Source organism: Bos javanicus, unplaced genomic scaffold, assembly GCF_032452875.1.
Source record: "Bos javanicus breed banteng unplaced genomic scaffold, ARS-OSU_banteng_1.0 tig00003446_1, whole genome shotgun sequence".
NCBI lineage: Eukaryota > Metazoa > Chordata > Mammalia > Artiodactyla > Bovidae > Bos > Bos javanicus.
In genome coordinates this window covers 323061-337881 of record NW_026893797.1, presented here as the reverse complement: position 1 = coordinate 337881, position 14821 = coordinate 323061, and the positions used below count along the sequence as shown (strand labels likewise).

At 45.8% G+C, this 14821-nt stretch overlaps 1 protein-coding gene across 1 annotated transcript; it reads right to left on the bottom strand.

Moving 5' to 3' along the window:
• Window positions 1–354: 354 nt before the first annotated feature.
• Window positions 355–4178, bottom strand: LOC133244004 (uncharacterized; the record flags this gene model as incomplete). Its single annotated transcript, XM_061410685.1, has 2 exons — window positions 4052–4178; window positions 355–1198 (listed from the first exon to the last, which is right to left on the bottom strand). A coding segment is annotated over exon 2 (843 nt), but the record flags the coding sequence as incomplete, so codon positions are not given.
• Window positions 4179–14821: the final 10643 nt, after the last annotated feature.

The window sequence follows — 14821 nt, the reverse complement described above, 5'->3', positions numbered from 1 at the left end:
AGTTACCAAAGCTACAAATCCCAGAATTATTAACCCTATTTCTCTGCGATAACGCATTAAAGCACCCTCTACTTCTCTCTAAAGTTTAAGTCTCCTTTCATCATACCAAGACCCATTAATCTTTACAAGAACCATAACAAAAGCAGGCTGTCTTAAGACTAGAACCCTAGTTTGATTAGTAATTCCCCTAACACAGTTAGTCAAAGTACAATTGTTACAAGTTACATTATAATTTTGTAACCCAGGTTGTATTTTTACAGATCCTACTAGTAAAGCATAAGGGTGAGGCACACACGCACGAGGGTATCTCATGGTGAGATTCCACAAATGACCGTGTCTCACTTTCGATCTCACCTGAAGGTAGGAACCCTTACATCCAAGGGCGGCAGCTAGTTTCCAGATTTCTGTTTGGAAAACTTTAGAGCCGCCCAAGTTCCAAATACGGGATGCAAAGTTCCTATTATCTTGAGCTCCAGGGTTTCGGGCCAAGTCTGGAGACCAGTCCCACAATGACTCATTTGTCCCAAATATGTTATAAACCGTAGCAGTTCCATCTCGACACAGTTTCCATGGTGCAGCAGTGACTCTTCCCCTTGTTCCAAAGTCGCAGAAAGGAATATCTAAAGGACCAGTTCCATTACGACGTTGAGGAATTCCAGACTCTTTCGTTACTCCAGGAATATACAGGCTCCAACCATTGTCAAAATCAGCATATCCGGACTCCCCAACAAAAAGACATCCTGTTGAATTAAAATATCTAGACAGACAAATAGGTAAGCGATCAAACACTCCATGATAAGAGAAATTAACTTGATTAGGAATAATATGTTTATCTGAAAAACCACCCAAAGCCACAGTATCATTAGTGTATATGGGAATAGACCGACCCTCCCAGCCCACGGGTTGGAGAAGGGGAGGATCGGGAAAATAAGCCCAGTAAGCATTTGAATATTCTTCAGAGTGTGCAGTGTTAATCTGATTTAAGATAATTAATAAGGTTATCAGGAAGCTTAAAGGCGATATCGGATCGCCCTGCACCACAACACGATTCTGTGCCTCTCGCATCAATGCCTGAAGTTGTTGCCGAGATGGTAATTCATTATGTTCTTGAATTGTCAATCTCCTCATCTGATTTGCTAGAGACTGTCTCCGCCGTGCGTACCAACCTTTCTGGCAGCCAGCGCGGCGCTTCGGCATCCTGTGGGAAAACACAAACATGCCCTCGTCCCCAGATTAGTACTGGATCTGGTCCATACCATTTTCCTACAAGTGGGTCTTTTCAAAAGACTTTAGGTCTTATTGTTTGTGCATCAAAGTTCCAAAATCGCTGTGCTGCTGAACGGCCACTTATATCCAATTGTAAAAAATTTAGAACAAATAAAGCATGGTTTAGAGAGTTGGAGGGGGTATTGGGATACAATTTTTCCTTCTTTAGTTTTTGCAATTGATGTTTGAGAGTTTGATGTGCCCGTTCAATAATTCCTTGACCTTGAGGATTATAAGGGATACCTGTTTTATGTGAGATAGACAATTGCGTACAAAATAATTGAAAATTTTTTCCAGTGTATCCTGGACCATTGTCTGTTTTTATGGTTTTAGGGGTTCCCATAACAGCAAAACATTTAATGCAATGAGCTATACAATGTTTGCTAGCTTCTCCAGATTGTAGAGAGGCATGTAAAAAGCCGGAGAAGGTGTCAATAGTAACATGAACAAATTTTTGTTTACCAAATTCAGGAATATGGGTAACATCCATTTGCCATATATCATTTGGCAACAATCCTCGAGGATTAACTCCATAGTGGGGGACGCTAAAAAACTGAGGACACGTTTGACATTGTTTAACAATCTGTCTGGCAGCTTCTCGAGTAATGCCAAATTGAAGTCTTAAGCTATTGCTGTTTTGATGGTGTAAGCTGTGGGAAGTTTTTGCCATTTGTTCCAGTGAAGGAAATATCATACGTGTAGCTTCATCAGCTAAAGCATTGCCTCGTGCTAAAGGTCCAGGAAGTCCAGAGTGAGCACGAATATGACCAAAATAGCATTTATTAACTCTGGAGCAAATTAAATGTTGTATATCACGAAAAAGAGTTTGGATAGTAGAATTCAGGGTACCAATAAATGGAACAGTCTCAATAGTGTTTAAGGCTCTTATGATATATTGACTGTCAGAATATAAATTAAATGGAGCAGAAATTTGTAATAAAGCCTGAAAAACGGCAAATAGTTCTACTTCTTGAGCAGACTTATAATTAGTATGCCAGGTGGTAGTATTGTCCTGTATAATCAAACTAGCTATTCCATTAGAAGAGCCATCAGTAAATACAGTTAGGGCATCGGCAAGGGGCTGAGAGACAATGATTTTGGGGAAGAGAAATTCGTGATAATGAGCAAATTGCAAAATTTTATCTGAGGGATAATGATTATCAAGCCGTCCACTAAAACCAGCTAAGGCAATAATCTTTGTAATGCAGTGGCCAAAGTTATGCCTTGAACGTATGAAGGGCCGATATCAGCACAAATCCGTATATAGTCAGATAAGCCTCCCTTTTTCCTGTAAGGTCTCAGGGCAGCTTGACAAGCCGAATTGGCATTCTCATAAGCAAGCTGTTTAGTCAACACCATCCCCGCCTGCTCATCCCCTATCATTTTACCAATTATCTCAAGCAGGCGGGCAACAAAATCCTGATATGGCTCATCTGGCCCCTGGTGAATTTTAGATAAATCTTCAGTCTTTTTATCAGAATTTGGAAGCTTTTTCCATGCTTGTAGAGCCGCAGCACTAATCTGAGGGTAGGCTCCAGGTAAATAATTAAGTTGACTATTAGTTTCTCGATATTCTCTTTCTCCCACCATCATTTCATAAGTGGTGTTCAGTCCCTGTCGCCGATTGATATCGGCTGTGATCCCACATTGCTCAGCAAACTCAGATTTCCATAGTAAATAATCTCCTCCAGATAAACAAGCTCGAGCAACCTGTTTCCAATCATTAGGTGGCAGATTTTGATTTCCTAAAGCCTCTATAATAGCCTGAGTAAACGGCGCAGTCGGGCCATATTGTGCACAAGCCATTTTTAACTCTTTCAGTTGCTTAAAGGGTAGCGGCTCATAATACCTCTGCTGTTGATCATTTTCAAACACTGGATAGATTCCTGAAAACCCGGGAATATGTTCTCCTTCTTCATTAGCTCGCTTAATTGCTTGTTGAAGAGGAGATAATAATATCTCACTTTTAATTTTTATGTTTTCACCGGGCAAAGAAGCAGGGATAGATATAAGCTCTCGCGGTTCTACGAAAGGCGGAGGTGGATCGAGTCCAGCAAGAACCGAGGGAGGATATGCTGGAGGCACAGGCTGGCTGGAGTGGGAGTCTCCCTGTGCATCCTTTTTTACTGTTATAACAATCTTCTGAATTAAATTCTCCAGCTGTTCTTCAGAAAGCCCTGAATGCTTTAATTCCCCTTTTCCCGGGGGGATTCCATGTTAACCATCATCTCCCAAGGCATATCCTCTCTATGGTACTGAGCCGCTTGTTCATTTAACTCTTTCTGTTCATCATAGCTTAACACATCATCACTCCCTCCAGCCTTATAAGCTGTTCCCTCAGGCACAGCATAAAGCAGCTCAGGTGATGGGGCAGAAGGCTCTGTAACTTCAGGTCCTGTGGAATCCCTGAGAGCCGTTTGAATTTTATGTCCCTCATGTTCAGGATCCAGGCAGTCTCTTATGAGAGTCCACAAAGAAAAAGCATCCACAGGAACACGATTGGGACCATGTAAGGAATAATATGTCTGCAATTGTTTTCCTACTTTTTTCCAAGTTTCCAGACTAACTGTTCCTTCCTCTGGAAACCAAGGACAAACCTCCTCAATAAAAAGTAAAAACTTTTCTAGCTGTAACTTATTTACATGAATTCCCCTACCTTTTAACATAGTTTTCAACATATGTACAAATAACTGGCGGCTATTGCCTTGTCCCATGATTTATTACTCTCGACAATCACCCTCCCTGCCCTTTACTTTTAATTACTTAGGAATTCCTCTTTACTTACCTCAATCTTGGCGGGCAGCGGCCGTCGTCGCACTCCGATTCTCGAGTCCCTGTTCGGGCGCCACCTGCCGGGGCCAGCCGGCAAAGTCGATCAGGTCCCGAGAACGTGCACGGTGGGGCTAAGAAAGAAACTAAAGCAAGAGACTACAAAGATGGGGTCGAGAGGTTCAGACACGTCACCACGAAGGGACGCAGTCTGACACCAACTTTATTCAACATCTCATATTTATACAGAAAAGCGTGAGAGAGACAAAACAGTTAACATTTTTTCTTGGTTAGCCTATACATCTTACAAACAGTCACAAGAAATCTTGAGAGCATGGGAATGGCTCCCTGTTATTATTTCTTACACCTGATAACATTTCTCTGTGCGTGAGAAGTTTGCACAGAACTCCAGGTGCCTGCAGTAAATAAGCGCCTAATCTCTGGGGTGGCGGGACAGAGAGCTATGTTTGCAAGCAAACCCTCAAGGACTGAGGCAGCTCCCAGAGCTGTGTCCTTCAAAGGACCCCGTTTTCACGGGCAGCTCCCCGCAACTGATCATGCACTGATCACGTGGCTATCATGCTCTGCTCACGTGGCTGATCATGCAAGGATCACGTTGCAACCATGTACTGGTAACGTGACTGATCATGCACTGATCACGTAATTGATCCTGCACTGATCACGTGGCTCATCACGCCCTGATCACGTGGCTGATCACACATGTATCACGTGACTGATCATGCACTGATCACGTGGCTCTCATGCACTGATCATGTGGCTATCATGCACTGATCAGGTAGCTATCATGCACTGATCACGTGGCTGATCACGCAATGATCACGTAGCTACCATGTACTGGTCATGTGACTGATCATGCACTGATCACGTAATTGATCCTGCACTGATCACATGGCTCATCACGCACTGATCCGGTGGCTGATCACACACGAATCACGTGACTGATCATGTACAGATCACGTAAATAATCATGAAGTGATCACGTGGCTATCCTGCACTGATCACGTGGATAACATGCACTGATCACGTGGCTGATCACACACGTATCACGTGACTGATCATGCACTGATCACGTGACTATCATGCACTGATCACGTGGCTATCATGCACTGATCACGTGGCTGATCATGCAATGATCACGTAGCTACCATGCACTGGTCACGTGACTGATCATGCACTGATCAGGTAATTGATCATGCACTGATCCCGTGACTGATCATGCACAGATCACGTGATTGATCATGCACTGATCACGTGGCTATCATGCACTGCTCACGTGGCTGATCATGCAATGATCACGCAGCTACCATGTACTGGTCACATGACTGATCATGCACTGATCACATAATTGATCATGCACTGATCACCTGGCTTATCATGCATATATTATGTGACTGATCATGTGCTGATCATGTTTGGTGTCACACACTGATCATGTGCCTCTGGAGGCAATGAACATAGAGCTGAGTAGGCAGGAATCAGTCAGCAGGCTATAATCATGGAACTCAGCTCTGAGAAATCATGCTGCTCAGCTGGCAATAATCAAGTAGATGAGCAGGCAGGAATTACGCAGCACAGGTGGCAATTGTCAAGGAGATGACAGGAAGGAATCGTGCAGCTCAGCTGGAAATTGTCAAGCAGATTAGCAGACAGTAATCACGCAGCTCAGCAGGCCCTGATCACGAGACTGAGCATGCACTGTTCATGTGGCTGATCACACACGTATCACGTGACTGATCATGCACTGATCACGTAATTGATCCTGCACTGATCACGTGGCTCATTGTGCACTGATCACGTGGCTGATCACACATGTATCACGTGACTGATCATGCACTGATCACGTGTCTCTCATGCACTGATCATGTGGCTATCATGCACTGATCACGTAGCTATCATGCACTGATCACGTGGCTGATCACGCAATGATCACGTAGCTACCGTGTACTGGTCATGTGACTGATCATGCACTGATCACGTAATTGATCCTGCATTGATCACATGGCTCATCACGCACTGATCCGGTGGCTGATCACACACGTATCACGTGACTGATCATGTACAGATCACGTAAATAATCATGAAGTGATCACATGCTATCCTGCACTGATCACGTGGATAACATGCACTGATCACGTGGCTGATCACACACGTATCACGTGACTGATCATGCACTGATCACGTGGCTATCATGCACTGATCACGTGGCTATCATGCACTGATCTCGTGTCTGATCATGTACTGATCACGTGGCTATCATGCACTGCTCACGTGGCCGATCATTCGATGATCACGCAGCTACCATGTACTGGTCACATGACTGATCATGCACTGATCACGTGACTGATCATGCAGTGATCACGTGGTTATCATATACTACTCACGTGGCTATCATGCAATGATCATGTAGCTACCATGTACAGGTCACGTGAATGATCATACACCCATCAGGTGACTGACCATGCACTGATCACGTAATTGATCCTGCACTGATCACGTGGCTCATCATGCACTGATCACGTGGCTGATCACACATGTATCACGTGACTGATCATGCACTGATCACGTGGCTCTCATGCACTGATCATCTGGCTATCATGCACTGATCACGTAGCTTTCATACACTGATCACGTGGCTGATCCCGCAATGATCACGTAGCTACCATGTACTGGTCATGTGACTGATCATGCACTGATCACGTAATTGATCCTGCACTGATCACATGGCTCATCACGCACTTATCCGGTGGCTGATCACACACGAATCACGTGACTGATCATGTACAGATCACGTAAATAATCATGAAGTAATCACGTGGCTATCCTGCACTGATCACGTGGATAACATGCACTGATCACGTGGCTGATCACACACGTATCACGTGACTTATCATGCAGTGATCACGTGACTATCATGCACTGATCACGTGGCTGATCATGCAATGATCACGTAGCTACCATGCACTGGTCACGTGACTGATCATGCACTGATCAGGTAATTGATCATGCACTGATCCCGTGACTGATCATACACAGATCACGTGATTGATCATGCACTGATCACGTGGCTATCATGCACTGCTCACGTGGCTGATCATGCAATGATCACGCAGCTACCATGTACTGGTCACATGACTGATCATGCACTGATCACATAATTGATCATGCACTGATCACCTGGCTTATCATGCATATATTATTTGACTGATCGTGTGCTGATCATGTTTGGTGTCACACACTGATCATGTGCCTCTGGAGGCAATGAACATAGAGCTGAGTAGGCAGGAATCAGTCAGCAGGCTATAATCATGGAACTCACCTCTGAGAAATCATGCTGCTCAGCTGGCAATAATCAAGTAGATGAGCAGGCAGGAATTACGCACCACAGGTGGCAATGGTCAAGGAGATGACAGGCAGGAATCATGCAGCTCAGCTGGAAATTGTCAAGCAGATGAGCAGACAGTAATCACGCAGCTCAGCAGGCCCTGATCACGTGACTGAGCATGCACTGTTCACGTGGCTGATCAAACACCTATCACGTGACTGATCATGCACTGATCATGTGATTGATCATGCACTGATCACGTGGCTATCATGCACTGATCACTTGGCTGGACATACACTGATCACGTGCCTGGTCATGCACTGATTACGTGGCTGATCATGCACTGATCACGTGACTGATCATGCACTGATCTCGTGTCTGATCATGCACTGATCACGTGGCTATCATGCACTGCTCACGTGGCTGATCATGCGATGATCACACAGCTACCATGTACTGGTCACATGACTGATCATGCACTGATCACGTGACTGATCATGCAGTGATCACGTGGATATCATGCACTACTCACGTGGCTGATCATGCAATGATCATGTAACTACCATGTAGAGGTCACGTGAATGATCATACACCCATCAGGTGACTGATCATGCACTGATCACGTGGGTGATCATACACTAATCATGTGACAGATCATGCACTGATCACGTGGCTGATCATACACTGCTCACGTAACTGATCATGCACTGATCACGTGGCTATCATGCACTGAATACGTGGCTGAACATGCACTGTTCACGTGGCTGATCACACACCTGTCACGTGACGTATCATGCACTGATCACGTGGCACTCATGCACTGATCACGTGGCTGATCATACTCTGCTCACGTAACTCATCATGGACACATCAAGTTTCTATCATGTACTGCTCACATGGCTCGTCAGGGAATGATCATGTAGCTACCATATACTGGTCACGTGACTGATCATGCACAGATCACGTAAATGATCATGCACTGTTCACGTGCCTGATCATGTACTGATCACGTGACTGATCATGCACTGATCACGTGGCTGATCATGCACTGATCACGTAATTGATCATGCACTTATCATTTGGCTGATCATGCACTGATCACGTGGCTGATCATACACTGATCACGTGACTAATCATGCACTGATCACGTGACTGATCATGCACTGATCACGTGGCTATCATGCACTGATCACTTGGCTGGTCATACACTGATCACATGACTGATCATGCACTGTTCACGTGACTGATCATGTACAGATCACGTGAATAATCATGAAGTGATCACGTGGCTCATCATGCACTGATCACGTGGCTGATCACACATGTATCACGTGACTGATCATGCACTGATCACGTGGCTCTCATGCACAGATCATGTGGCTATCATGCACTGATCACGTAGCTATCATGCACTGATCACGTGGCTGATCACGCAATGATCACGTAGCTACCATGTACTGGTCATGTGACTGATCATGCACTGATCACATAATTGATCCTGCACTGATCACATGGTTCATCACGCACTGACTGGTGGCTGATCACACACGTATCACGTGACTGATCATGTACAGATCACGTAAATAATCATGAAGTGATCACGTGGCTATCCTGCACTGATCACATGGATAACATGCACTGATCAAGTGGCTGATCACACACGTATCACGTGACTGATCATGCACTGATCACGTGGCTATCATGCACTGATCACGTGGCTATCATGCACTGATCACGTGGCTGATAATGCAATGCTCACGTAGCTACCATGCACTGGTCACGTGACTGATCATGCACTGATCAGGTAATTGAACATGCACTGATCACGTGACTGATCATGCACAGATCACGTGACTGATCATGCACAGATCACGTGACTGATCATGCACTGATCACATGGCTATCATGCACTGCTCACATGGCTGATCATGCAATGTTCACGCAGCTACCATGTACTGGTCACATGACTGATCATGCACTGATCACATAATTGATCATGCACTGATCACCTGGCTTATCATGCATTGATTATGTGACTGATCATGTGCTGATCATGTTTGGTGTCACACACTGATCATGTGCCTCTGGAGGCAATGAACATAGAGCTGAGTAGGCAGGAATCAGTCAGCAGGCTATAATCATGGAACTCAGCTCTGAGAAATCATGCTGCTCAGCTGGCAATAATCAAGTAGATGAGCAGGCAGGAATTACGCAGCACAGTTGGCAATTGTCAAGGACATGACAGGCAGGAATCTTGCAGCTCAGCTGGAAATTGTCAAGCAGATGAGCAGACAGTAATCACGCAGCTCAGCAGGCCCTGATCACGTGACTGAGCATGCACTGTTCACGTGGCTGATCACACACCTATCACGTGACTGATCATGCACTGATCATGTGACTGATCATGCACTGATCACGTGGCTATTATGCACTGATCACTTGGCTGGACATACATTGATCACGTGCCTGGTCATGCACTGATCACGTGGCTGATCATGCACTGATCACGTGACTGATCATGCACTGATCTCGTGTCTGATCATGCACTGATCACGTGGCTATCATGCACTGCTCACGTGGCTGATCATGCGATGATCACACAGCTACCATGTACTGGTCACATGACTGATCATGCACTGATCACGTGACTGATCATGCAGTGATCACGTGGCTATCATGCACTACTCACGTGGCTGATCATGCAATGATCATGTAGCTACAATGTACAGGTCACGTGAATGATCATACACCCATCAGGTGACGGATCATGCACTGATCACGTAATTGGTCATTCACTGATCATGTGGCTGATCATGCACTGATCACGTGGCTGATCATCCACTGATCACGTGACTGATCATGCACTGATCACGTGACTGATCATGCACTTATCACGTGGCTATCATGCACTGATCACTTGGCTGGTCATACACTGATCACGTGATTGATCATGCACTGATCACGTGGCTATCATGCACTACTCACGTGGCTGACCATGCAATGATCATGTAGCTACCACGTACCGGTCAGGTGACTGATCATATACCCATTAGGTGACGGATCATGCACTGATCACGTCGATGATCATACACTGACCACCTGCCTGGTCATGCACAGATCACGTGACAATCATGAACTGATCACATAGCTATCATGAAATGATCACCTGGCTGATCATGCACTGATTACGTGGCTGTACATGCACTGATACCGTGACTGAGCATGGACTGATCACATGACTATCATGTAGTGATCACGTGACTTAATGGCTCTGATCATGTGACTGATCATGCGCTGATCATGTTTGCTATCATACACCGATCATTTGCCTCTGGAGGCAATAAACAAAGAGCTGAGTAGGCACGAATCAAACAGTCAGCAGGCAATAATCAAGGAACTCAGGTGTGAGGAATCATGCTGCTCAGCTGGCAATAATCAAGCAGCTGAGCAGGCAGGAATTATGCAGCACAGCTGGCAATTGTCAAGCATATGACAGGCAAGAATCATGCAGCCCAGCTGGCAATTTTCAAGCAGATGAGCAGACAGTAATCACGTAGCTCAACAGGCCCTTATCACGTGACTGAGCATGCACTATTCACGTGGCTGATCATACACTGATCACGTGATGATCATGCACTGATCACGTGGATATCATGCACTAATCACGTGGCTGATCATACTCTGCTCACGTAACTGATCATGCACACATCACGTGGCTACCATGCACTGCTCACGTGGCTCGTCATGGAGTGATCACGTAGCTACCATATACTGGTCACGTGACTGATCATGCACAGATCACGTCAATGATCATGCACTGTTCAAGTGACTGATAATGTACTGATCACGTGACTGATCATGCACTGATCACGTGGCTATCATGCTCTGCTCACGTGGCTGATCATGCAAGGATCACGTTGCAACCATGTACTGGTAACGTGACTGATCATGCACTGATCACGTAATTGATCCTGCACTGATCACGTGGCTCATCACGCCCTGATCACGTGGCTGATCACACATGTATCACGTGACTGATCATGCACTGATCACGTGGCTCTCATGAACTGATCATGTTGCTATCATGCACTGATCAGGTAGCTATCATGCACTGATCACGTGGCTGATCACGCAATGATCACGTAGCTACCATGTACTGGTCATGTGACTGATCATGCACTGATCACGTAATTGATCCTGCACTGATCACATGGCTCATCACGCACTGATCCGGTGGCTGATCACACACGAATCACGTGACTGATCATGTACAGATCACGTAAATAATCATGAAGTGATCACGTGGCTATCCTGCACTGATCACGTGGATAACATGCACTGATCACGTGGCTGATCACACACGTATCACGTGACTGATCATGCACTGATCACGTGACTATCATGCACTGATCACGTGGCTATCATGCACTGATCACGTGGCTGATCATGCAATGATCACGTAGCTACCATGCACTGGTCACGTGACTGATCATGCACTGATCAGGTAATTGATCATGCACTGATCCCGTGACTGATCATGCACTGATCACGTGATTGATCATGCACTGATCACGTGGCTATCATGCACTGCTCACGTGGCTGATCATGCTATGATCATGCAGCTACCATGTACTGGTCACATGACTGATCATGCACTGATCACATAATTGATCATGCACTGATCACCTGGCTTATCATGCATATATTATGTGACTGATCATGTGCTGATCATGTTTGGTGTCACACACTGATCATGTGCCTCTGGAGGCAATGAACATAGAGCTGAGTAGGCAGGAATCAGTCAGCAGGCTATAATCATGGAACTCAGCTCTGAGAAATCATGCTGCTCAGCTGGCAATAATCAAGTAGATGAGCAGGCAGGAATTACGCAGCACAGGTGGCAATTGTCAAGGAGATGACAGGCAGGAATCGTGTAGCTCAGCTGGAAATTGTCAAGCAGATGAGCAGACAGTAATCACGCAGCTCAGCAGGCCCTGATCACGTGACTGAGAACGCACTGTTCACGTGGCAGATCACACACCTATCACGTGACTGATCATGCACTGATCATGTGATTGATCATGCACTGATCACGTGGCTATCAAGCACTGATCACTTGGCTGGACATTCACTGATCACGTGCCTGGTCATGCACTGATCACGTGGCTGATCATGCACTGATCACGTGACTGATCATGCACTGATCTCGTGTCTGATCATGCACTGATCACGTGGCTATCATGCACTGCTCACGTGGCTGATCATGCGATGATCACGCAGCTACCATGTACAAGTCAGGTGACTGATCATACACCCATTAGGTGACGGATCATGCACTGATCACGTCGATGATCATACACTGACCACCTGCCTGGTCATGCACAGATCACGTGACAAATCATGAACTGATCACATAGCTATCATGAAATGATAACCTGGCTGAGCATGCACTGATCACGTGGCTGATCATGCACTGATACCGTGACTGAGCATGGACTGATCACATGACTATCATGTAGTGATCACGTGACTTAATGGCTCTGATCATGTGACTGATCATGCGCTGATCATGTTTGCTATCATACACCGATCATTTGCCTCTGGAGGCAATAAACAAAGAGCTGAGTAGGCACGAATCAGACAGTCAGCAGGCAATAATCATGGAACTCAGGTGTGAGGAATCATGCTGCTCAGCTGGCAATAATCAAGCAGCTGAGCAGGCAGGAATTACGCAGCACAGCTGGCAATTGTCAACCAGATGACAGGCAAGAATCATGCAGCCCAGCTGGCAATTTTCAAGCAGATGAGCAGACAGTAATCACGCAGCTCAACAGGCCCTTATCACGTGACTGAGGATGCACTATTCACGTGGCTGATCATACACTGATCACGTGATGATCATGCACTGATCACGTGGATATCATGCACTGATCACGTGGCTGATCATACACTGTTCACGTGTCTGACCATGCACTGATCACGTGGCTGATCATACACTGCTCAGGTAACTGATCATGCACTGATCACGTGGCTATCATGCACTGATCACGTGCCTGAACATGCACTGTTCACGTGGCTGATCACACACCTGTCACGTGACATATCATGCACTGATCACGTGGCACTCATGCACTGATCACGTGGCTGATCATACTCTGCTCACGTAACTGATCATGCACACATCACGTGGCTATCATGCACTGCTCACGTGGCTCATCATGGAATGATCACGTAGCTACCATATACTGGTCACGTGACTGATCATGCACAGATCACGTCAATGATCATGCACAGTTCAAGTGACTGATCATGTACTGATCACGTGACTGATCATGCACTGATCACGTGGCTATCATGCTCTGCTCACGTGGCTGATCATGCAAGGATCACGTAGTAACCATGTACTGGTCACGTGACTGATCATGCACTGATCACGTAATTGATCCTGCACTGATCACGTGTCTCATCGTGCACTGATCACGTGGCTGATCACACATGTATCACCTGACTGATCATGCACTGATCACGTGACTCTCATGCACTGATCATGTGACTCTCATGCACTGATCACGTAGCTATCATGCACTGATCACGTGGCTGATCACGCAATGATCACGTAGCTACCATGTACTGGTCATGTGACTGATCATGCACTGATCACGTAATTGATCCTGCACTGATCACATGGCTCATCACGCACTGATCCGATGGCTGATCACACACGTATCACGTGACTGATCATGTACAGATCACGTAAGTAATCATGAAGTGATCACGTGGCTATCCTGCACTGATCACGTGGATAACATGCACTGATCACGTGGCTGATCACACACGTATCACGTGACTGATCATGTACAGATCACCTAAATAATCATGAAGTGATCACGTGGCTATCATGCACTGATCACGTGGCTATCCTGCACTGATCACGTGGATAACATGCACTGATCACGTGGCTGATCACACACGTATCACGTGACTTATCATGCACTGATCACGTGACTATCATGCACTGATCAGGTAATTGATCATGCACTGATCACGTGGCTATCATGCACTGATCACGTGGCTGATCATGCAATGATCACGTAGCTACCATGCACTGGTCACGTGACTGATCATGCACTGATCAGGTAATTGATCATGCACTGATCCCGTGACTGATCATGCACAGATCACGTGATTGATCATGCACTGATCACGTGGCTATCATGCACTGCTCACGTGGCTGATCACGCAATGATCACGCAGCTACCATGTACTGGTCACATGACTGATCATGCACTGATCACATAATTGATCATGCACTGATCACCTGGCTTATCATGCATATATTATTTGACTGCTCGTGTGCTGATCATGTTTGGTGTCACACACTGATCATGTGCCTCTGGAGGCAATGAACATAGAGCTGAGTAGGCAGGAATCAGTCAGCAGGCT